The sequence below is a fragment of the Sphaeramia orbicularis genome, chromosome 9 (assembly GCF_902148855.1).
Source record: "Sphaeramia orbicularis chromosome 9, fSphaOr1.1, whole genome shotgun sequence".
Classification (NCBI taxonomy): Eukaryota; Metazoa; Chordata; class Actinopteri; order Kurtiformes; family Apogonidae; genus Sphaeramia; species Sphaeramia orbicularis.
This window is the reverse complement of record NC_043965.1, coordinates 36301587-36326130: the sequence shown is the minus strand read 5'-3', so window position 1 is coordinate 36326130 and position 24544 is coordinate 36301587. Positions and strand designations below refer to the sequence as shown.

Below are 24544 nucleotides of genomic sequence, written 5' to 3'. Positions count from 1 at the left end.
TTCTTTTTTTTTTTTTTTCATCACACACTCTTTCACTTCCAAACCAGTCTATAACAATCTATACTTTAGATTAAGTTGTGGATGTTTATTAAACTACATTTTTATTTTGAATTCACTATCATGTAAACTCCCATTCACCCCATTGAAATATTCTTTAATGGAACCCACGTCGCTGTACTATCTCAGATTAAGGGGTTAGAGCGCCCCCACGTGCCATGTTTTGGATTTTTCGCGTATGTAAGCTTTTTGACCGGAGCGGGCCACCGTAATGTTTAGAGGAAACTGCTTAGATTAGCTTGCTATCTTTTGAGGACCGACTGTATTTTTAGTTTGGAACTAGTAGCCGCCGCCCGGTAGATATTTGCAGCATAGTTGGCTTGTTTTGTTAAACACTCCAGATTTGGGATTAATACTTAAAAGCCATTTAAAAGACGATAAAAAGCCATAGGTTTGTGTTAAAGATTGTTAACGGAGCGTCAGTTAAGTGTAGCTAATTAGCTAACAGTACTTGGGTGTCAGTATGTCATACAGGAGAACTTTCAAACTTCTTTGTGGCGTCGCCGGGGGTTCTGCGGCTGTGGTGATCGCGGCTGTCACTGCTGACTCCCACGGATTCTTCGGAGAACAACGCGGGGATGTGGCCAGTCGGTGGTCGAGATTCACCGTCCTTCAAGCTGCGCAGCCTGCATGGACACCTGCCAACCACACGCCAACCTCGACTGGACAAGCCTGGGACTTCAACTGGGATAAGTAGGAGTTTGTACATGTGCTCCTTTGACAGACCAGTTCAGGAACATTATTCCCTGCTCTAGATAGGCCACGACAGACTGGTTTACAGAGTATCTCCGTTATTTGACTTTGATTGAAGTATACTGGCACTACAGACTAATTTAATCATCTAATGGAAGTCACTATGCTAAAGTCAGCTCTAAATACCTTAACAGCTAAAAAAAACTGGGTCGATCTGGGGTCAAATAATGCAGATCCATGAGGATCACTGCAAAGTCTATGTAAGCATAATCCATCCTTAAATCCTTATATTTTTAGTCTAAACAGGTACCAGACAAGACATATAAACATCAGAAACCTCACTATAGTATTACCAACTACTCTGGTCTACATTTTTTTTAGACATTTTCTGCTTCAGAGATTAAATATGCTAAATATTACATACTTTAATAAGATTAATTGAAAAATAAATGACAAAAGTGCTGGTTAGATGATGTATCCAGTGTATATGATAGTGTAATTACACATTTAGTGGTTTATGTACATTTATACAATATATTTATAATTCTTCCACTAGAAAGAACCTGAAAAAGGAATGTATTGTAATGTGCAAACAGTGTTTTGAGGTAGATCTGGTAGTTCTGAGATAAACATGCCTGTCAAGTAAAACCCATTCTCTCATTAATTGTCATTATTCTCATTTTGATCCAAGACTGTCTTGGAAACTACAGCTAACTAGTATTTTTGACTTAATTTTTCTTTATTAGTGTCTCAAACTTAGTATATTCTGGAGGTTTTGTACTTGTAGGCCAATATAACCACTTTGATGCCTTTCCTGTTTCAGCTGTAAATTGCAAACTTATTTAATCACAAGTGTGATTGTTCCTGTGCAAGAAACATTCACAACAAGTGGTGCCAGGCACAACAAACCCCACCCCTCGCATGTTTTGTAGCTTATTTTGACATCAATCCATCTGATGTCATCATGTCTATGTGTGTGCTAACGTCAGCATAGACGTAGACACCATAGACAAATTTCAGCCATTATAAGTAAATGGCAATCTGTAAACCCAATTTGGTATGAATTCAACCCATAGTTTTGCAGCTACAGACATTTAAAATTTTGCCCATTGTAATTAAATGGGGAAAAAAAATATTTTAAAAATTCATTGAAAAAAATAAAATAAAAAAAATTGAACTTTGACCTACTGTTCCCAAAATGTAATGAGATCTATTCTGAGTCACTGGCAATCTATAAACCCAATTTGGTATGAATTCAACAGATGGTTTTGCTGCTAGAGTGTTAAAAAACAAACAAACCAAACCAAAAACAACAAAAGATATACCTTTACTGTTACCGCAGACATAAATCATGTGTATTAGCATGTTAAAAGCACCTCTATATCTGCATAAACTGTGTGATACAGTTAGTTTTCAGTAGATGTGACAAACATCTTTGAATTGATACTTAGACTTAGGGATCCTGTCAAACATTCCTCAATAACTCATACTGACTCTGCTCTTTAACTCCTGTTGTGTTAAACCCAGATTTCCATTCCTCAAGTTAACAATGTGAGACAAAGCCACCTCTAATCTCAAGATCACCTCGTCTTAAATCTGTGCAGGAGAGACCCATCTGCACTGACCAATGGGAAGAAAGAGAAGAAAGAGACCGCTACAGAAGACCCCACCTCTGAGCAAGACAATGGCAAACCCAAAGCTACACGTAACATCCTCCTTATCAGACACTCCCAGTACAATCTGAGCGGCGTTGGCGACAAGGAGAGGGTCCTCACTTCTTTAGGTACAGCTGCTACCTCATTTTTTCTAACACTGTTTCCTTGTGATGCCTAGTGATGGAACAAGTATTCGGATTCCTTACATAAATAACAATACCAATACTATACTCTGAGAACACTCTACTGCAAACAAACCAAGCCTTACTTAATAATACATTTCATTTATGGGTGCCTTTCTTAATACTCAAGATCACTGCACAGATAAAAGCAGAAATACAAAAACATAAAATAAACCACAAAGAAATTCAATAAATGACAATTTAAGACAGATAAACATGGACTATGGTTGCAACATCACCTGCCCACACCGCCCGTAGGGTCTTTGTTCAGGCTTGTATATGTATGTAAAATTGAAAGTAAAACTGGCCTTCTCATCGTTTTACTATTGTATTTGATATTTTTATGTTACTGCTTTTTCATCAGCTCTGGAAAAACTGGCCTGTGTTCAGCTGTGACAGTGCATTATTTTAGCTAATCCAATAGGGTTTTAAGCAGCTAATTTGTCTTAGAGAGTAGGATAATTGTCTCAACTCATAAAAGACCTCTTAATCCATTGGTTTATCACAACAAAATGCAAAATAAACATTGAAGATATGTGACGTCCACTCAAGAGGAAGGGTACAAAAATGCAATCTGAAAAATAACTGGTAAGGAAATCATTAAAAAGTAGAAAAGAGCTAATGATATTAAAGTCTGACAGCTTATCATCAGGCCTGACAACATTTATTTAAGTTATAATTTTGCAGACTTATAATGACAGTTGTGTCGTGACTTACAGGTCGTGAACAGGCGGAGCTGACAGGCCTCCGGTTGGCGGCACTGGGACTGAAGTATGATGTTCTGATCCACTCCAGCATGACAAGGGCCACAGAGACAGCACATATCATCAGCAAACATCTCCCAGGTCAGTAGAATATGATGTCATTTGGAGTTTTAGACATCAATCATGTTTGGGTCTGTAGTATTTATGTCAATCCAGTAAATATATTCGTTACATCACATCATTGAATACTGGATTCTGATTGGTCAATGACAGCATTTGTATGGTCTGTGTCGATTTATTTTCTTTATGATAGACTCACATGATCATCATTAAATCAGTTAAATAATAGTAAATCAATATCTTTAAGCAAATTATGAATTTATGTAGTAAGTAGTTATGTGATAATCTTGATATTGCAGAGAGAGTTGGTCCGTATTGTGAAATACACTCCTTCAGGGACCTGCATCAACCTGTTTATTTGTAGTAATAACTGACTCACTGACACTACTTTATTCTTTATACCATCTAGACTCTCGTTATGGTATTACCTGCTGGTGCTACAATTCATACTATTACATGATATACATAAGATATAAAATTATACTGGCATCTACATTAATTTTCCATTAAATCTGATGCAAATTTATCATCAGGGTTATCAACAAGGTGTTACCAGCATAATTTGTATATTTTTATGCCCAATTGTCACAATCTAAAACATGTCAGGCTAATATTAATAAAGTTGTTCTATATTATCTCTACATTAGACGACCGCTCTGTTCTGACCTTTTTGGAGCATACAGTATATTAACACAAGACCCTGTACTATTTTTGTTTCTCTCCCCCAAATGTCTGAACATTGGCCCAGGAGTGGAGCTAATGAGCTGTGATTTGTTGAGAGAAGGTGCTCCTATTGAGCCCGTTCCACCCGTCACCCACTGGAAACCTGACGCTGTGGTGAGAGTTGTCATAACCACTCTAGATCTAAAACATGCTGTGGACCTGATTGTCTGTTATTTGCATATCTTTGTATTTTTTTTCCCAGATAACATTCCACTTCCAAACATGTCTGTACAATTGCCATATCATTTGCTTATTTAGGCTTAAAGCTGATGGCTAAAAGTCTGTTTTCACCAACACATTAGTGCAATGACTCAGGAATGTACTATAGGAAGAGGAAACATCCAAAATGCCAACATTAGTAAAATCAATCTAAGCTGAACGCGTTTCTCATTTTTATATCTTCAGCTGTAACTAATATTCAGTTGTATAATTATTTTATTTCTTAACTTCACTTACTTCTACTGATGCTGTGTAGTTTATATTTTTTCCCCAAAACTTCTCATTATGGATAATCCATCACCCTTACCACTCGGAAGAGAACAGTTTTGAGATCTGCAGATTATCTGACAGTATAATTGTTTTCATTTCACCTTTAACGATGTACAGCAAGTACTGTACTTTAGAACAAATATGAAGTACTTTTAATTAACCTGAGTATTTCCGTTTCATGTAACTTTATAGCTCAACTCCATTACAGCTCAACATTACAAACATATCTGATCTAACAGAATATGATACATCGCTATAGATTGAACTACCCAACAGTGTATAAAATAGTTTAAATGAGCTGATCCTTAACCATCTACTGCAGTAAAATGCAACATACATGTGAATCTTTTTTTTTTTTTTTTTTTTTTTTTAATTTAACCAGATAAAGTCCCATTGAGATTGACATCTCTTTTATAATGGAGACCTGGCCAAAAGGTCAGGAGGACACACCATACCATAATAAAAAACATGTTAAAAGATCAGTTATAGCAGTAAATTCAAAAACAGGCAATAATTTTGTAAAAACACAAAGTAATAACAAAAAAGAATCAAAAATATCATATGTAATAGTAAAACAGTGAGGAGAACCAACTTACTGTACAATGACTGCTTTTACTAATAAAATACTTTTTGTGGATAATTTTTTTTTACTAAACTAGAATTTTAAATAAAGTGAATTTTATCAGCATGCCATTGGTTTCTTTACTTAAATAAACAGTATGAATATTTTTTGGCCAATGTCCAGAACAGCCCATAACTATCTTAAAAACCCTCTTTTAATGCAACCTTTAAAAGCCTGTGTACAGAAAGCAGTGTCAGTGCAGCCTTCAGGAGATAAAACGTTTCATATTTGGTTGGCCTCATTTTGGATTTAAACTGTCCATACATTCCCCACAATGCACAGCAGCATCATGTTTTGCCTCTGCACTGACTCAAGGAGGGTCCTCAGAGAACCCCTTTGTTTGACAAGGTGGCTTTCAACTTCTCTACCGTCCTCCAGCAGTACCACGAAGATGGAGCTCGCATTGAGGCAGCCTTCCGCCGATACATCCACCGGGCTGACCCCAAGCAGAAAGAGGACAGCTATGAGATCATTGTGTGTCATGCCAATGTCATCCGTTATTTTGTGTGCAGGTTTGTGTTGCCGGCGTACACAGCGGCCGCAGCTTGGCTGAGGCCAGAATGTGGCATTGTTGCTGAAAAGTCTTCTTGCTTTGCTAATCATTTTGTTTGGACTATTGTATGACTCAAATGTTTTCCATGAAGAGTTCTATTTCAGTATGTGCTTTGCATTTGTCCTATTGTTCATTAGGGAAGAGAGGACAGTCCTGTTTAGTGTAAACACTTTGCTCCGTACATCTCTTTGCACTTTTTGGACATATTTAAATTTTTCCAAACATCATTTAAGAGTTATTTAGTTTTTGTGTTTCTTGGGTAGTATGGAATTAGACTAGAAAGCATATATTTGTTTCCAGGTTACTGACTAACTGATGACTTGCGTATCATCACCTCCCTAAAATGACTGCCTAAGTTTTTTTTCTTTTTTTTTTTTTTTTAACCTATCCTGTTCAGCAAGTTGACCTCCAATATAAGTGAGCTGGTTCCATGAGTTGCTTGACAGTTTTGATCTAAGAGGGTTTTGAACCTTAGATCAATTCCCCCTGTTGGTTGGATTTAATTATTTTATTACTGAATGGATATTTCCTGATACAGGGTGCTTGTGCAGGTCTTTAAAGTCTTAAAAAGGATGGAATTTTGAAATGCTGTTTTCCAAACTCTGAAAAGTCTGGAATTTTGTGTGAAAGTCTTAATAAAGTGCGGAAAAAAGTTTCTCTTATAGTTGAATTTTGGAGTATGCTCAAAGGCACATAATCTTGTAAGATAAGAAATACATGAGGAAAACATACAAAAATGATGTGTAATTACAGCAGTTTGTACACAGACCTGCACATGGTAACGTTACTTTACAATTCATCCATCCATCTATACATTCATACTTTTATACTTCTGCCTGTGCTCTAGTGAAACACTTTTCTGTGATATCCATGCACTTGTGTTTTTCCACATCTTTTGAAAACATTTCTGTCAGTAAAACAATTATTGTGAATTATGAATGAAGTACATAGTCAAGGTCTTGGGGGAAAAAAAAGCAGTTTTGAAAAAGTCTGGAATTTTTTTTTGGATAACGAGCAAGCACCCTGCTGATAGGAGAACAGGACAGGGGTTATACACAAACAAACACTGATGCAGACCCTGAAACAGAAACAAAGGCAAAAACAGTAGCAACAATAGAAGAACATCAGGGAATTTGAAGAACACAAACTTAACAGAAATGAAATATTTGATGATTCAGGCAAAAAAAAAAAAAAAAGTCATTTTGGTGATTATTATAGGAAGATGATGATATGGTGTTCATTTATGTTTATGTTTGGAAACATCTGAAAAATCTAGTACGGAATTTTGACAGAAAATATCCAAGAACCTTCTTTGATTTAATTTCCACCAAAAATCATCTGATTGAGCTGTCATTCCAAAACAGGCTAGTTCTCCTCCAAACATCTACTTAAGCAGGACTCTGTCACACACACATTGCATTTGTAAAGTGTTTCTGTAGGTGGGATGTTGAGGCTCCAGGTTACTCAGATGCTCATATTATTCCTTGCCTGGTTCCAGGGCTCTGCAGTTCCCACCGGAGGGCTGGTTACGAATGGGCCTGAACAACGGCAGCATCACGTGGCTCACCATTCGCCCCAGCGGCAGGGTGGCCCTCAGGACTCTGGGTGACTCTGGATTCATGCCACCAGACAAATTAACACGGACCTGATGTAACACGAACGCACAATCAAAGCTCAGTGTCTCTCCTTAAGTGTCTTGAAAATGACTTTTGATGTTGTTTTGTAATTTAATGACCGCCATGAGAGACTGGCGGTGTTGTGATTACTTTGGTGCCATAGGAACGCCAGCAGAAATTATAACAGCTGCTTAGCTTCTCCTCCGTTTTGAATGTAGGATTTTTACACAACTGAGTGATTTTTAACCCCCCCCCCGGCTCCTCCAAAAAAGATGTGTAGGTGTTGTGATTTCAAACAATGCCCTTAGGTTTACATGTGTCATTAAAGTACACTGGTGTGAGAATCGTGTTGTAACGTTCAGTGTTACTGAATAAAACAAATAAATTATGGCCTGATTGTGACATTTTTAAAAACACACAAAAACACTTGGGCAGTAAAGTAGGAGTGATGTTTTATTGATTAGTTGAAAGCAAATGAGGTCTAGACATACAGAAAGAATTCACCATGAAAGTTAACTTTTTTTTTTTTTTTTAATAAAGCACAGAATGCTAAAAGCACAAGAAGCATGTTTTAAGTTTTTAGGTGCATTTTTGCAAAGTTCCACATTCATAAACATTCAGAAACCAGAATTAGATCTGTTGTCACGTGAGAGCACAAGGTAGACAATACAATCATCTCAGTGGAGTAGTTTGTGCTCTCAGATAAAGGTTTAGTTCACAACTAATTTACATTCAGAACACCAGTCCTCTCATCCTAACTAGAGTGGCAATCTGAATATTTAAAGTGATTGGCTTCTTTGTCCTAGACGTAGCTGGTAAGCTCTCATACAGCATTGAGTTGAGTGTAAATAATTTGGGCAGGTTTTTGCATACAGTCCATTGTTCATACTTGTTTTGAACCTGACAAGCAGAGATGAGCCAATTTCATACAACCGATAGATGCAAAAAACCTAATGTTGGGTATTAAAGCTCAATGCATGATGAGCAACTAAATCATGTGACTCACTGTAATGTGAAAGGGGTTCGAGTTCCGCTGATCCCACATGGAATCAACTCCTAACTCTACACAGGTCTTAGCTGCTACCACCTCATCGATTGTGTTCTCTGGTACATTTAAGGCAGTTTTTCTTAACAAGATAGTAGTAACAACTTGGCAAGAATACTTTTTAATCAGGGCTCTTTTACTGTCAATGCTTTCTTCCCCTAGTGGTTAAAAATAGCTAAACACAGCTGTAATGGGATTTTTGACTGGGCGGTTTGAAGGTTTCACCCAGACAAGACAAATCTGATAATACCCTTTTGACTGATGGGTGATTATGACCGAAAAACTTATCAGAGAAAAAGTTCAACTAAAAATTGCACAGTCTAAGGCCACCATTAGTGGCAGAAAGGAAAAGTCAAGACATGTCCAGGAACCACTGAGAAGATCAAAAATGTATGCATTTATTGAAGAATAAAATAAAACATGGAAGGTCTCGGTCTGTCAGTTTTTCCCATGTTTGCCGTAATCATCTGTGACCAACGCAACCAGTGAAGCTATCATTTCCAAATATTTTTCGTGTAAGTGTCAAAACTGACAGAGAACTGGTCCATCACTTCAGAAAATTAAGGCAATTCCTGAACTGAGGAAAACATAGGAAATGGCAGTCGGTTTTAACACCATTCATAAAAACATTTAATTTTTGTGCTACTGACCAACATACAAAAAATAATTTTTAAAATATTGACATTTTTACTTTTTTTTTTTTTTAAAGAACATCCTCCGTGACAGAATCCTGTTGAGGATTCCACACTGAGGTTTTAGTGACGAACTAACTTTGGGGAGTGCGGCTTGTATTCACGATATTCAAAAAAGTTGACTCAGGCTATGATACAGGTGCTTCACACTTGCCACAAATAACATTACTGTCAATTGAACATGGTCCACACCCATACAGTACATACATTACCAAGATTTCTTTTTTTTCCTTTTTAAAGTCTTGAGTGTACATCACAACCCAACGTGATGAGAATTCCTGTATTACATAGGAGTAGTACCATACATCATTAATACAAATCTTCCAGACACTTGTGCATATTTCTGTTAGGTATGTGGGTTCTGAGCTCTGGTGTAGCCACCTTGGTGCAGCTGGATTTGGGACTGGGAAGAGGAAGGTGGGGTATGGCCGCGGTGGTTTGGGGCGGGATGGGCAGGCAGTTAGACTGGTGGGTCGTTCAAGTGCTTGAGGCGGATACGCTGGATGTAGCTAGCATTGGCAGGGCTGTAACGGCTGGGGCTGAAGTCTGGTGAGGCAGCATGCCGGGCAGGACTGAAGCGACCAGTCGGAGACATCAGGCCGCTGACGGGGGAGCCGGGAGTCTGATGCTGCATCCTGAGTCGTGGTTTTACCACCATGGGGCTGGGCCAGCTGCATGTGAACAGCAACACAGGGGTTAGTTTCACAATGTTGTAATAATGGCAGATATGATCAAATATACATATTAAACATAGCGGAAAAGAAACACAGCAAATAAAGTCTTGTTACTTTGTATGAATGCAGTCCACAGTCACTATTTGAGGGAGTACAGCAGTGGTTCCCAACCTTTTTTGGCTCATGAGCCTATTTTAACATCACAAATTTCTGGCGACTCCAGACATTCAAAACAGAGACTTTTTTTTTGCTAAAATTAATTTGTTTTTGATCATGTAATAGTTTGCTATACTATGTTGCAAATAAGCATTAATTTTAGACGACATTTAGTCTATATAATGTATATTATTATGGACGGAGGCAGAAAAGCCAGGTGTAGATTCCTGTACAAAGTGAGAATTTTATTTTCCTTGGTCAGGATATGTACAGTCAGTCCAGCTTGGATTTACAAGGCTGACAATTAATACTGAACAAACAAGAACTCAAACTATGAATTATGAAAGAGCTGCAGCATCTGAAACTGACCACAATGAACATTTGAAAGATAAACAGTACCACAGTGCTTCAGTTTCAGCTTCACAATTTGTCATGTCTTTTATGTATTGGGATTGTCTCTCTCAACTCACCATATATTTTTTATTAGGAAGTTGTTTTTTTTGTATCAATTACTAGAAATTTCAGGTGACCCCACGTGGGGTCCTGACCCCAAGCTTGAAAAACAATGGAATATAGTATCTAAAATAGAGGTGTGGAACCCTCTCAATTCTAAGATGCATCATGATGCAGACTTCTGCATCGATGCATTAGATCAATAATGGGGCGTCTGCAGTGTACATACACATTACACTAGACTAACACCTGTATTGATTTTTCAGCCTCAACCAATAAAGTTGGAAACGTTGCCCTCTTGCATTGAAATGTGAGTGAACTTGTGATATTCTGAGTGACACGGTAAAATTATTACATTTTACTATTGAGGTATTTCAAATTTTGCATAGGCACAGTAACAGACACAGTCTCTGTTAACATGTTAATTAAGCTTCACTACTGGCTGCGGCATTGATTTGAAACTGTGCTTCATATCATGGATGTATTATGTTTTTGTCAATGTCATGTTTTTGCTCCCCCAAGTTCTCAGTACTGAAGTTATTTTTCCTCTCGAGTGTTCAGTGCAGTTACACAGCTGCAGAGAGAATCTGAACATAATTAAGTAAGAACGGACCAGTTTCTGCCTCTGTGACAAACACACAAATGCGCACAGCTTCGTCAGCTGGATAACATGTCGCTGATTTGTTGCCATTAACATTTCAACTCATCTCACAGAGCTGGGTTCATTTCTCTTTTGCAGCTGCAGTTCTCCAGGTTTCAGAAACTGATGGTTCTCACTTTAGTTTGTTACGGTTCTATGATTTGCACCCAGGTGTATACACACGTGTGTATATGGGTGCTTCTATGAAACTGGGTTCATTTTGGTATCTGCTACTTTGTCAGCTTTTTAGACCCAATAATAAAAGAGAAATTTAGACACATTCCCCCCAGGATGTACCTAATGATGACCTCAGATAAAAGCAAAAAATATATACTCTAGCTCTGAGCCATTCCAAAATTAATGCATTTTTAATCAAATATTGGGGCCAAAAATAGGACCCAAATTAGGACATGAAAAACTACTTAGGTGTCAGTGCATTTGATCTGGAAAACATGGCTTGAAATTGTCTTATATACAGCTATAAATAAAGACACTGTGTTAAATTTAACAATCCTAGGGGTTTTTCTAACCCAAACATGCAGGTTTTTCACAAATCAGCAGTCTCATTCCAGGTTTTGTGTGTAACCCATCGTGTCCACTCACCTTACACGCAGAACCTGCCCATTTAAACACAAATAAATCGCGAGTGATTTTGCAACAGCGGTCATTTTTGTAAAACGCTCTGCCTTGCATAATTAGTTTGATTCCCAAAATGTACCTGTGAGAGAGTAAAAAGATATTCAAAAAATTGTAGCGCGTAATTTGTGTGTCCTTTTTACTGTGTCACATATGGATCTTTTTATAAAAATTATATAAAAATATGTTTTATCTGAAAAATAGTTTCCTTTTCATCTCAGTAAATATTTATTAAATGGAATTTGTGTGGTTAGTTTCATTATTATGCACTGCAATGATAACAGTGCACTTTAACCTCCCCCAAAAAAATTACTTGCATTATTAGCAACATTATTAAGTGAGACTCTTCACCACCATGTTCCAGTTCATTGTCAAACCAGAGTGGAACAAAACAGACATTGGGAGTGTGCCCCAGTGCATCATTAATGGGAAACACTGGCTAACAGAATGTGTTGGTAATGTTCATTTCAGGAAGTGACGTGGCCTTTCTTTGAGCTGCGATATGAAGGCCAACTGTGTTGTCATTGATTTCAGTTCTACTATAATGCACTGTCTGCAGATGGATTTCAGCTTTGTTTTGTCCTGATGTGGCTCCAACAGACGCTGCTTTGGGAAAATACAGCTGTTTATTTTACAGGCTGTTGTAATTTAATAGTTTGTAACCCATTCTTAATCAGTTTGCATTAACTGAGCAGTTTTATAGAAAATTGAGGATGTGAGCATTAAGATTCATCATGAACTGTAATCGAACCATGACACACCCCTAACCTTAAACATTATCCATCCTTTTATGATTTGCTCTGGACATAAAATGCAACTGATTTCACAAAGCCTTAAACTCTAAAAGCTGAGAAGCTGAAAAGCTAAAGTCAGAGTTGACATAGAGGTAAGTTTATTCCAGTTGATATATAGTAATACCATTTACACTACACACCTTTGTTGACCCGCTGAGAGGGGTCATATACTGTATCTCATACAAAAGAAGACTTCAGTTCTCCACAAAAGATATTTACTGGTATTACAGTATTTAGCATTTAATCTGGTAATCTGATTTATTCAGCCACTAAAACCCAAAACCTTCATTTTCAGTTCATGAGAGTGACTGAAACACACAGTAACACATGGGTTCAACAGGATGAAATGTAATAACGTGGCAATAAAATGTCAGCAAGCCTACTTACCTCTGCATATCTGATGCAGAGTACAACTTCATTGTGCTCTTCCATTTATGAATGCTGGGATACTTCTGGGGATCAATGTCCATGCTTTGGATTGCTGACAAGACCTCCCTGTCCAACTTGGTTGGTGAATCCCTGTGAAAACAGGACAATCATATATTCATATATACATAATCATATATACTACAATTCCCTGTATTCTGCTCTTCATAACATTTTATAATAACCCGTCACATTTTTCTAAAAATAATGCAGTGGTTGAATTAGTATGATGACAGTGTGAACTGTCATTTCAGAAAGTTCCTCTAAAATTAAAACAAATATTATAGCTTTAATTATAATACCAGTCAAAAATGTTGACAGATCATTTAGTGAAACATTTTTGCAAGGTTCTGGTCTAACTCAGACACCATTAATACGTATGCAATAACATAATACATAAATAACCTTATCACTCACCCATCAATAAAAAGTCCTTTCTTAATGTGCGGTGGGGTCCTGGGTAAGAACTCATGGGAGTTGTCTAAGGACTTATAGGAGGAGCTGGAGGACCCTGAGCTGCTCAGGTCCCTGCCCCCATGGTCCCATGACTTGGACCTTGCACAGAAGTTGCGCCCCCCTGACACTGACCCCCTAGTCCTGCTCAACACATCCAGATTCTCTTCTGCCTCAAAGTACTCCTCTGAGCTGCCACTGCTGCGCCTCTCCTCTGTTCCTCCGGCCTCTGTTGTCCAGCCTGACCCCTCCTCACCGTCCTGACTGCTGTGACCCAGAGACAGGCGGGTTAGGCCGGAGCTCAGGTCTGAGGCTGAGGAGGAGCTGTAGGAGTCCCGGATTTCCCTGTGCCGGCTCCCGCCACTGCTCCTCCTCTCCCTGCAGCTGGTAGGGCTGTCCAATGGCTCTTGCAGTGACATGCGCTCAAACTCCACCATAAGGTTGGAGATGGGCGACAGGAGACAAGAGGAGGACGGGGAGGTGCGATGGGAGACCTTGTCTCCATTGTGAGTCCTATCTCTGGAGGAGGAGCACACTCCGTTTTTGCAGACACCACCTGGTGATAGAAGGCCATCATCGCAGCAGCAGAGCAGGTCCTGCTCAGCCGCCGTCTCTATCAGATCAGCCCCACGGTGGTGCAGAGCCATGGGCAGGATGTGGAACTCAAGGCCGCCCACTGCACCCTTCAGCCCGTCCTTGGATGCAGCAGATGAGGTGATGCTGGTAAGTGCTGCATTCTGCCGGTTCTTCATCTCTTCAAGGCTCATGTCATCACCTTCATCCAGGAAGGCACCCACAGAGATCGAGTTACAAAACTTCTTAGGTTTACCTGAAACCAAATCATTAAAAAGTAAGAGTTAAAATAACAATATTAAATCAACTGTCTTTTTAATACAGTTTATCAGCCACTTGTTTTCCTTCATAACTCTGATAATAGCAGTTATAATAACATTTATTTGTTACTGCATTTATCAAAAACACCATTACTAGTTGTTTTATAATAAATGCATAAAGCAGAATAAAAAGTCTTATATGAATTCACAGGGATAAGGAATAAAGGAGAACTGATTACACATATCTGTGTGACAAAACATGAGGAGGTCTGAGGGTACCTGGAGAGGGAGTTCTGAACCGGTTGCTGGTCTCATTCTCTCCAGCCTCTTCATGAGCCCGTGAGCTAAAATCCTTGCTGCTCAGATATTCTTCCAGTTTGCGTAAACCTTCAGCTGATGACAGATCCACAAAACTGTCCAGGAAATCCCAGTACTCAGCCCATGGATGACCCAGTTCATGAGCTAGGTCTCTGCACAGAGATTACCACAGTCAGACACCCTTCATGATCTGAATCAGGATGTGGGTATGTGAGGTTTCATTATAACATTTTATTTTAACACTACCCTTTATTTCAGATCGTCAAAACTGGATTAGTCCTTCACTGACTGGAGAGTACAGCTAAGACTTTGGATGTGTTAGATAAATTCTGTGGCAGTACTCATTACAAATGGCACTCATTGGAAATAGAATCAAATAAGATTAGAGATGACATGGAACAAGAGGCGAACTGGGTTTGAACCCAAGGGTATGTGAAACATGGCTCTACATGCCCAAAATTCCTAGACATTTACTGCGAACACAAACTTTTTCCACCCTTCCAGCAACAGCAATTAACCCAGTAATAAGCCACACTTCACTAATTTTCTGCATCCTCTGGTATTATTTTAATCACCACTCACTAACTTAGAGGGAGACAAAGAAAATCAATGCAAAAAGTTACAGTTTTTAAATAACGATGTAAGGGTCAGCTAGGTTCTGGGTGTACCTGCCCACTCTTTCTGCCCCACGATCAGGATCTGACTTCAGAATGTGGTGGAAAAGCTCCGCTCGTTCTCTGGGCGGCGTCTTCCAGGACCGACGAAAGTCATCTGCCTACAGAAGAAGATGTTTTCTGGTCATTTATGGTTCATAGAATGCAAATATTGACAATTCAGCTGAAATACACAACTGGAGGAGAAGATTAAGGTCCAATTCCAGTCCCCTCATTGACCCTACCCCCTTGTCTTGCAGATATAAGTCTTGTTTCTTTTGAGAAACAACTAGCGGCGGTCACCTAGCTTTCCACGTGGAACATTTTCAGATGCAGACTTCAAAGTGGTTAAAGAAACCTCCCAAAATTCTTATATACATTGCTACAAGAGAGAAAACCCATTTATATACACATCTGTTACAATATAGACACTTTAACTTTCAAAGGAGGTGTATGTGGCTCAATGTAATTATTTCTGAAAAACTGCTATTCACAAGAACTTTAAACGACCCATCTTAGCGTCACGCTGCCCATACAATTTAGGATTAGTTTTAAAATTCTTTTATTTACTTTTAAATCCCTAAATGGCCTCGCCCTGCCCTACCTCTCCGAACTGTTGCAGCTTTATACACCCCCCCCCCAGGATCTCTCAGGTCAGCTGATCAACTGCTCCTGTGTGTGCCAAAAACTAAGCAATTAGTTCAGGGGTGACCGTGCCTTTGCTGCAGCAGCTCCTAAACTATGGAATGATGTGCCTCTCTATATCAGACAGGCCTCCACTCTGTCTGTTTTTAAATCCCTTCTTAAAACCCATCTTTTCTCCTTGGCTTTTGAAACCATGTGAGATGTTTGAATGTATTATTTTTATTCTATTGTTTTATTTGATGTTGGTTTATTGTTATTTTTTTGTTGTTTTTAAATTGTACAGCTTTTATGTTTTTTTTTTATCTATTCTTGTATTTTATTCTTTTATTTTGATTTTATTTATTCTTCTGTACAGTACTTTGGTCCACTGCAGTTGTTCTAAAGTGCTTTATAAATAAAGTTGGATTGGATTGAACCCACGTAACAGTCAAGATTCCTCCATATCCCATGTATGAAGTTTGAAAAAATAATGCATTAGCAATTTTTCTGTGCTTCTCTGCTCATATGATATCGGTACAAGCCAGAAATTTGAACAGGCAAGGCTGCACTGAAATGTCCTGCAAATTTGGTCAGATTTATCACTGCAATAGATGATAATTGGGTAAACAATGGGCCTATATAGTGCTATAATAATAATAATAACAATGTAATATTCCAATCATATCCTTTGTAAGATTTCACCCCTATTGTAACTCCATTCTTAAAGGCAACTACCAAGTTGAGAGCAAAGACTGGAGATAAAGGGTTGATTGGAAATCAGTCAGTATGGAAGAAAGGTGGAGAACTTGCTTTAGAGGGGCTCAGGGGGCCAGCAAAGGCAGTCACAGCCATCATTGGATCCATAGGGCTTCTCATGTGACGTTGGACCAAAGAGAGGCTTTCTGAGGACTCAGGTGACCAAGGAGTACCAATGATGGGCTGGGAGGTGTTATCAGTCGCCCTCAGCAAAGGGATGTAGCAGCGGTCTGTAAGACAGTAAACCCTTTAAGTAACACTGTAGTATCAACATAAATGTCATTAAGAGTGTGAGTGCATACATTTTCAAATAACAGACACCCGCTTTCTTCTGTAATGTTAAATGTTATCAGAGTTTTCTATCCTTACCTTCCAAATAGTCATTTATCTTCTGCTTAACTTCCTGGGTTTTATTTTTTCTGCTACAAATAACCTGCAGCAAAAGACAAACAAACCATTATTACTGGTTTATGTATGTATCTGTGCAGCTGAACACATACAGTGCAACCGTTACTGACTGGTAGCCAGTAACAAGGATCTAGAGGGGAAAGAATTACCTCGTGCTCATCTAATTTTAGCTTTCAATGTGCAGTTTGGAGCCAGAGATTTGAAAAGCAAACAGAAAGGTCACAACTCCAAAACCTGAGTGAGCAAAACTGCCCCTCCCTCAGCGACAACAGCCAGGACGTCCTTCACATTGTGTGTGTGATACTTCAATAAATAAGCATAAAAAAGGAGAATACTTACATCACAAGGCTTCTGGCCATCCTTGTTCTTACAGTTTTTATCAATGTCAGGGTGCGAGCACAGGACATTGACCACCTCTGGGCACCCAAACTTACAAGCAAAGTGAAGTGGCGTGTCAAAGCCCTAAAACATGTAGAGAAAGACTCATGTTAGCCAAATGTACTTCTCATCAATGGTTTTATTCCTTTATGTATACACTTCCAACTTTACTGCATTCCATGCTACCAAAGAATCTAATGTGTTCTAGTATAAGAACTTACAGCCTTATCTGGAGTGTTGAGGTAAAGATCTACAATGTAGCGGATACGTTTCTGCAGCATGACTTCCTGGTCGTCTGGGTACATGAGGCGCATAAACTCAGGGTTTTCCAAAGTGTCCAACAGCAGCTGGCTGATGCCCGCCTGGTTCTCCTTGGCCGCTACGTGCATTACATTGTACCGGCAGCCCTCCTGAACAGACAAAACAGGTAGACTGTTGTATGGATCAGGACATAATCCTCTTTAATCTCCTGCTGACAGGAAAGGTTGTTTAATTTTATTCAAAAGCAGCTTCTGACCTTAACTTCACCTGACAAAGTTGGGAATTTATCACCCAACCTGTATTTCATTTTATCATGAAAACAGTTTAAGAAATGCCGTTTCATAAAAGAACTTCTGCAGGTTCAATATTCAAAGACGGAGACAAAGATATGATGAATGTGATGTAAAACAAATAACTGTATTTTTGTATAACTGGCTAGTTCAATATATTTGATGTCCTCAGGCTTAGATGTATTAAAGCTGCAATGTATGAGTGTGTGTGTGAATGGGTGAATGTGAGGCTTTGTAAAGCACTTCAGGTTCCATGAAGGTGTAGAAAATGCGCTATGTAAGTGCAGTCAATTTACCATTGTTGCATCACTGGACAAAAATTACATAATTACTTTTCAGCATATTGTAATTTAAATGTCCTTAGAGGACATGAGATTTCTGCATCTACTCCTTCTCTGTGCTTTCTGGCTGTAGAAAATCTACTCTATGAAGCAGATTTCTAGTTAATCAAAGTCATTTTCGGACAGATAACGAGGTTAAATACATGACTGACAGCTGTAATTATAGCTCTCTGATCAGTTAGATGCAACCTGGATGTGATTCTACTGCTTGGGAAAAGTGGCTTCACTTCTCTATAACAGTAAGATGCAACTTCCGCTTCCACTGTATTTATATTGAGTCTGATGATATAGACAAAGAGGAGAGAGCTGCACAAGAAAGGTTTGCAAATTTCTGCTGATTTTTTCCCCGACTTAAATTTTAAGATAAAAGAGTGATATTTTGCTTTTTTAAATGGAATCATACATTTTAAAATATTTCCCTGCGGTCTACATAAACTGTAAATGCTATGCTTGGGTCTGAATTCTTCATTAATTCAACTCCACAGGTCCATCTTCAACCCTATTACTGACTGATGACACCAGAAAGGTGGTTTTGATCGCTGGCCCTTTAACTGCAAATGAGCCACTTCACACCCCACCCCCTCCAGGTTGTTGACAGTGATGCTCTGTCCCGTTCAACCACTTGTGTTCGTTAATACAACCAACAACTGAACATTTTAGGTTATCGGCTCGAAGTTTGGTCATATTTTCAGTACGGACTACAACCGCTGCTGCTGACAAACAATTATGGCATACTCTGAGAAATGTTCATCAGAAGTCTTGACCTTGTATGTGCAAATGTTGTAACCTAACTAGTTATAGATGTAACAAATTAAGCAGGAATTGAAATGGGTTGTAGAAATCCACTCGATTTCTGCCAGAATAAATATAAAGATAGCTTTGCAGCACCTGGAGGGTTCAAATTCAAACTTTTTTAACTATTAGGGTCCAAATACACAAATAAATGTACCAAAGACTAATAAAAGTGGGTTTAGCAAAATACGACCCATTTAAGCATTTACAACAAGCATTCTATAATCCTGAAATGGGACATTTGAATTTTAAACAGAATCATCTGCTAAAGAATATTCAGTGCTTGTACTAAATTAGTGTATCTGCACGTTTGAGGAAGCCAAATTTATGACTTTTAAAAGACATTTTTCACAGCATCCTCGATCAAATTTAAGACCTAACATTCACAAAAATAACAGTACAATCTTGTTTTTTTCATTCTTAACCATGTTTCAATCCAGCTACAGATACATTTTGATTTCTGCTACTGACCTTCAAGCTGCTAAAGCTCATACCTGAACAATCATGAATGATAGCTGGTGGCTCCACTCATTCCTATCTTTGTTATGTTAAAATGATTAACATTACATTTTTTTAAGATCTTTGAGCGACATATTTAAGGATGAATAACATCATGTATTTTAAGGATAATTAAGTCATTAATTTAGGACAATAAAATTTGGGACTTTGTAAGGATCCATGGGCACCCTGTGCATGCTATACTTTAATAATGAACAGACACTCGAGTGGAAGTGGTAGGTCTTTCTTTGTCTTCAGCTTAGCAACTACAAGGTTAACACAAGCAGCATCTCAAACAGTGTTAATGTGGAAAGGATGTTTATGTATCAACAAATGAGAAAGTTCCATGTAAGCCAAAGCTGAAGAAACTTCAACAGTGATAAAAGTGTTGTAAAGGAAGATGCATTTTCATTTTAAATTGAGGATCAGACTTGGTCGCTTTAAGTAAAACAAATAAAAAATAAAAGATTCCATGCTCTCACCTGCACTATAGTGGGATTATCCCCTGAACCAATGAGATAGCGAGGGTTGCTCCAAACCAACTCGCTGAAGGCTATTTCGTCCCCCTTCTCCACAGCTTTCCTCAGTTTGGCTGTGAGGTCCTGGGTACGTGGGCTCTTAAAACTGTTGGCCCGCTCCCGGTTAATGGTATCAACCTCCATGTTGTCTGCTGTGGACAAGGAGAGGGGATGAATGGAAATTTAATATCTGACAATATGCATGACACACGGGATGTATAATACAATATCAAACAACAGTAGAATTCACATACCCTTACAAATGACCACACCTGGTTTGACAGGCGATACACAGGGTGTGGATTTGTTGGGAGAGGGGTAATAGTCACAAATGCCCTTGGCAAACTTTTCAGCATCCTCACGGTTGGGAAATGCTTTGAAGCGGGCTCCCTTCATCATCTTTACAGCTTGAAGTGCTTCTTTCTTATCTGTGTACACGTGTGCTCTCTCTACAGACAAAAACACTCAGAATCAGCATTTTTATATTTGTGTTTGCTACCTGATTTTTACACTTTCACATTTTAGTTTAAATGGCTGGTTTTCCTCTGTTATGTTCCTGCCTAGTCAGCCTGTGATATCATATTCTGACATATTGGTGCTGCATTTGCACTTTAACACCAGTGACTGTTGGAGTAGCTCAAGAATAATATAGATCAATACTCTGCTCTACAGAGGTCAGGCAACTGAACAGCTCTGCTACTTATCACCAAAAAAACATAGTAAAGGCTGTCCTTCAATGTCCTAAAATACAGGATACAACAGCTGCAAACCAATACAGAAACTGGACCACTGTCCAAGAAAAAACAATTGATGGGTTTGTCTGTTAGATGGTGCGTCACAGATTCAGATGCATTTCTGAGGCCAAGATAATTTAATATTCTGAGCATTACCATATACTGAAATTACAGCTCATGGCTAGTACAGATAATGTTGCTTCAAAGTGTCTATCTTTGTTTATTCATATAGACTGTCTAGGACCTTTGTAAATTTAAATGATGTTTTATTGTTTGTAAATTTTCCTACTGTTTCACAATTTGTTGCACTGAGGCTACATTTAAGTGATACACTGGATTATGACAGACAATTGCTGGTAGCTGGTAACCTTTAAACACAAACTAAAAAGTTTATACATTACTAAAAACTAAGATGTTCCAATTTGAAATTTTTCTTACATGATGTGCAGCAAACTATCCAATCACTAAACCCACTCAGTTTCTTAAATGTCTATCAGAACCCTGCTGAAACATTTTAAAGGATTAAAGGAGTATTAGACATTACAGTTTTTACAGACCAACAGTCACTTTGTGCAACTTTTTCACACTGCCAAAATGTAAAATATGCGTAATGACAGACATCAAAATTTTCATTTTAATCTCACTTACCATTTCTAAGCAAAACATCCTCCCACAGCGGACATACTCCATAATAACAGGCTGGGGACACTTGTGCAGGCTTTGAAGGGGTTTCTGTCTTTGACTGAGAGGTACTGCCTTGGGCAGAGCTGTTTGAGGTTGTCATTATAGAAATCTCCTCTTCTTCTGGAGGGTTGAGACCCACACCATAGCCAAAGTCAAATTCTTCACCTGCAGCCTCAGCTGGCTTGCTGCTCGTTGGAGCAGTGGTGGGTGCAGCTGCTGAGGTGGCACATGACACAAGTTTGGCATGATTGGCAACACTGCCAGAGACACTTGCTGAGGAGGTGCTGTCTGATTCAGTAGCGCTGCTCTCTGGCCCGGCAAGAACTCGGGCCAGCTTCCTCTCAAAGGTGGCCCGGGTTGTAGCAGTGATAGGGCCGCACTTGAGGTCAGCTCGGGCAAACTCCTCCCGCAGTTCATCGGCACTCAGCCCCCTCAGCCTGCTCAGAACTGCCTCCATGCTTCAGCTCCCTGCAACACATGATGAAATTCAATAATCTTGAGCACAGTCATGATCTCCATTTTGATCGATAAACTGAACAGGTATCATTGTGCAAAATATAATTGCATTTTTTTAGTAGGCTATTTGTGGGGTGTTTCAGCCTTTTTAACTTTTGTCTAAAAAAATACATTTCACACTATTTGACGCAATGTCAAATTAGACAAATTAATAACTGTTTAAGAATAAGGTCCAAAGACTGATCAGACACACAGAGATGTACAAACATGAATCAGAATACATAGCTGTGTTAATAACCAGCAAACAGACAAGCAGCACACTCACTAGGAAAAAAAAATCAAAACATGTAAAATATAAAATGAAAGCCACAAAAATAACAAAACTTGAGAAATTACATGCAGTTGTGTTTTTAAATACCCAAATAAAGACAGTTCTTTTAAGTATGGTCATTGGTGTGATTACTAAATATAAAACTATTATGAGGACATGAAATAAAAATATGAGTAAAATTAGTGAACCAGTAACATTAATACTCCAGCATTTCTATTAAGTATGAATACAGTGCCACTAAACAGCTAAGAACTGCTGTGCGTGGATCATTAAATGCCATCCTTCTACTGTAACAAAATTAAAGACACAAGTCAACACCTGTGCTTCTGCTCCTAGCATTTCTAAGTAGAGTGCACACAGCTCATATATCTAATGATGTACCATTCCTTCACTTGCACCAGTTCCTGAAAAAGAAATAAGCTCGCGCTATTTGATTTCCATTTCAATCCATTCGAGAAACCATATCTTATGATAAACAACCACATGAATGTAGATGTAGCTTATGCTAGCTAGCCTGCTAACTACTAAGTCAGCTTTAGCAGCTTGGGAGTGTGCATGACAGAGCTAGCTTGAAGAAAATCTAGACTGAGCCAGAGTGAAGCTTGCAATCTGGCCTGCAATAGAAGCGATCGAATCGTGCAAAATATAAATTAGTACATTGTTAGTCGGTTCATTCGCATGCTGTCACGCCCAAGTATGTCATTCGAGGTGGGTTTTCGGGCAGTAACGGAACAAATTGGTACGTTTTCGTGGTAATGATGCCGACAAAAATCAAAGTGTACGTGATGACATCTAGTAAAATGCGTCCCTATACTTACCACGTAACATTTTTATTTGATATACGCGGATCTATGGAAAATTGTTGTTACTTTTACACAGATAAACTGTTGGATAGACACAAAGCTGAAGACGGTCTGGAATAGTCTCATTGTTTACAACATATTATGCGCATGCTCAGTTTTAAGGGAGGGCGCATGCTGCGTTCTAGACCTGTGGGAAAATTTCCTTCTAGGCGACTTTAAGGTTACCGTCCCATTTCTACACAGGTTAACCAGTGGTGATAAGGCAGAGTTAATGATTTGTAACATCATTTCTATACAGCAAACTACGAATCTGATTGACTTCCTCTACACAGATAACTGTTCAATTTTCAATACAACAGGAATAATGACTCGCTTGTCTTTGTGGCTAATAAGTGATGTAGCTTTGGGATTATTTTTGCTACTTAACGTAATAACGTTAGTTAAAAGAGATCATACAACAAAAACACCCTGTAAAAGACTGTGAGCATCCTTCTGAACGTTCATAACTGCATTACGGTGGAATTTATTCACACGAAAACTGTGATGGAAGTTTTGTTTGTTTGTTTTTACCAATTTATCTTTGCTAATATACAATTTTAACACTATTCTTTTTCAAATAAATCAGGCATAAATAAATGTATGGCTTCTAGGGTTCTTGAAATCTCACTGGAGCTTACATTTGTACAGAGTAAGGATATGCCTCTTATATTTACGTTCTTTCTCAAAGGTTTGAATGTAGCATGATGTTCTCCAATAGCAGACGTGACTAATTCAAGGAAACGATAACCTAACGTTAACGACTTATATGTATTTCCAATTAACAGCACATTTTCATATTCAAAACCAAATAAAACGACAACTTGATCACTACATGCTATTGGTATAATACCATGCTTATGATTGTTAATTTTAGCACAATCCCATTTATGTAGGCCACCTTGGACAGGCATCTAACAGGAAAACCGACATCAAGACATGGCGATTGTTGAGATATACGTTTAAGAATTACATAGCAATTGACAGTAAACATAACTGGATGTTAGATGGTAACAAAGGTCAGATAATTTTTTTGTTAATGCTACTTCTACGTCCCATTTTAGGAGACAGTTTTCAAGCATGCTAATATTAGCCACTCAGCAAGGTAAGAAGCTAATTACTCAAGCCACCGGTTTACGATGGCAAGCGACAGGACGAATGTAAGAAACCGGATTTTTGTTTTATTAAAGAAGTCATGGGAATAAAAAAGTAAATACAGAACATATCTATCTTAAAACGTTGTAATCTTAATTATATCATTCCCACCTCCTCCTCTCCCCGGCTACTGTTGCTAGGTGTCTCACCGCGACGGTTTCAAAATGCAGCGACCGAGGACCCAGTTTTGTCCAACATATTGCCTGCGCAAAAATAAACTTTGAACTCGAGGTGCACGCTGAATATTGGTCCAAAATAGTGTGTGTCATGGTAGGTTTCTCACGCATACAAT

General features: G+C 38.6%; 2 protein-coding genes across 7 annotated transcripts; one reads left to right on the top strand and one right to left on the bottom strand.

The window, feature by feature from the left end:
- The first annotated feature begins 267 nt into the window (after nucleotides 1–267).
- Nucleotides 268–7677, top strand: pgam5 (PGAM family member 5, serine/threonine protein phosphatase, mitochondrial). Of its 3 annotated transcripts, none has more exons than XM_030142746.1 (6): nucleotides 268–750; nucleotides 2355–2533; nucleotides 3307–3432; nucleotides 4160–4248; nucleotides 5627–5757; nucleotides 7297–7677. In XM_030142746.1, exons 1-6 carry the CDS (start codon nucleotides 521–523, stop codon nucleotides 7445–7447), a joined length of 906 nt encoding a protein of 301 aa, XP_029998606.1. In that variant the 5' UTR covers nucleotides 268–520; the 3' UTR covers nucleotides 7448–7677. The 3 variants fall into 3 exon arrangements, with proteins under 3 accessions (XP_029998606.1, XP_029998605.1, XP_029998607.1); XM_030142745.1 differs by having other exon boundaries at nucleotides 5624–5757; XM_030142747.1 differs by lacking the exon at nucleotides 5627–5757.
- Nucleotides 7678–7905: 228 nt separating this feature from the next.
- Nucleotides 7906–24455, bottom strand: ankle2 (ankyrin repeat and LEM domain containing 2). 4 transcript variants are annotated; one of them, XM_030142738.1, is made up of 13 exons: nucleotides 24364–24455; nucleotides 21436–21939; nucleotides 20308–20502; nucleotides 20018–20205; nucleotides 17575–17763; nucleotides 17315–17437; nucleotides 16937–17000; nucleotides 16622–16797; nucleotides 15203–15309; nucleotides 14496–14686; nucleotides 13348–14212; nucleotides 12892–13023; nucleotides 7906–9822 (listed from the first exon to the last, which is right to left on the bottom strand). In XM_030142738.1, the coding sequence occupies exons 2-13, from the start codon at nucleotides 21926–21928 to the stop codon at nucleotides 9612–9614; spliced, it is 2934 nt and encodes a 977-aa protein (XP_029998598.1). In that variant the 5' UTR covers nucleotides 21929–21939; nucleotides 24364–24455; the 3' UTR covers nucleotides 7906–9611. The 4 variants fall into 4 exon arrangements, with proteins under 4 accessions (XP_029998598.1, XP_029998599.1, XP_029998597.1 ...); XM_030142739.1 differs by lacking the exon at nucleotides 24364–24455 and adding an exon at nucleotides 23720–24320 and having other exon boundaries at nucleotides 21436–21942; XM_030142737.1 differs by lacking the exon at nucleotides 24364–24455 and adding an exon at nucleotides 23077–23207.
- Nucleotides 24456–24544: the final 89 nt, after the last annotated feature.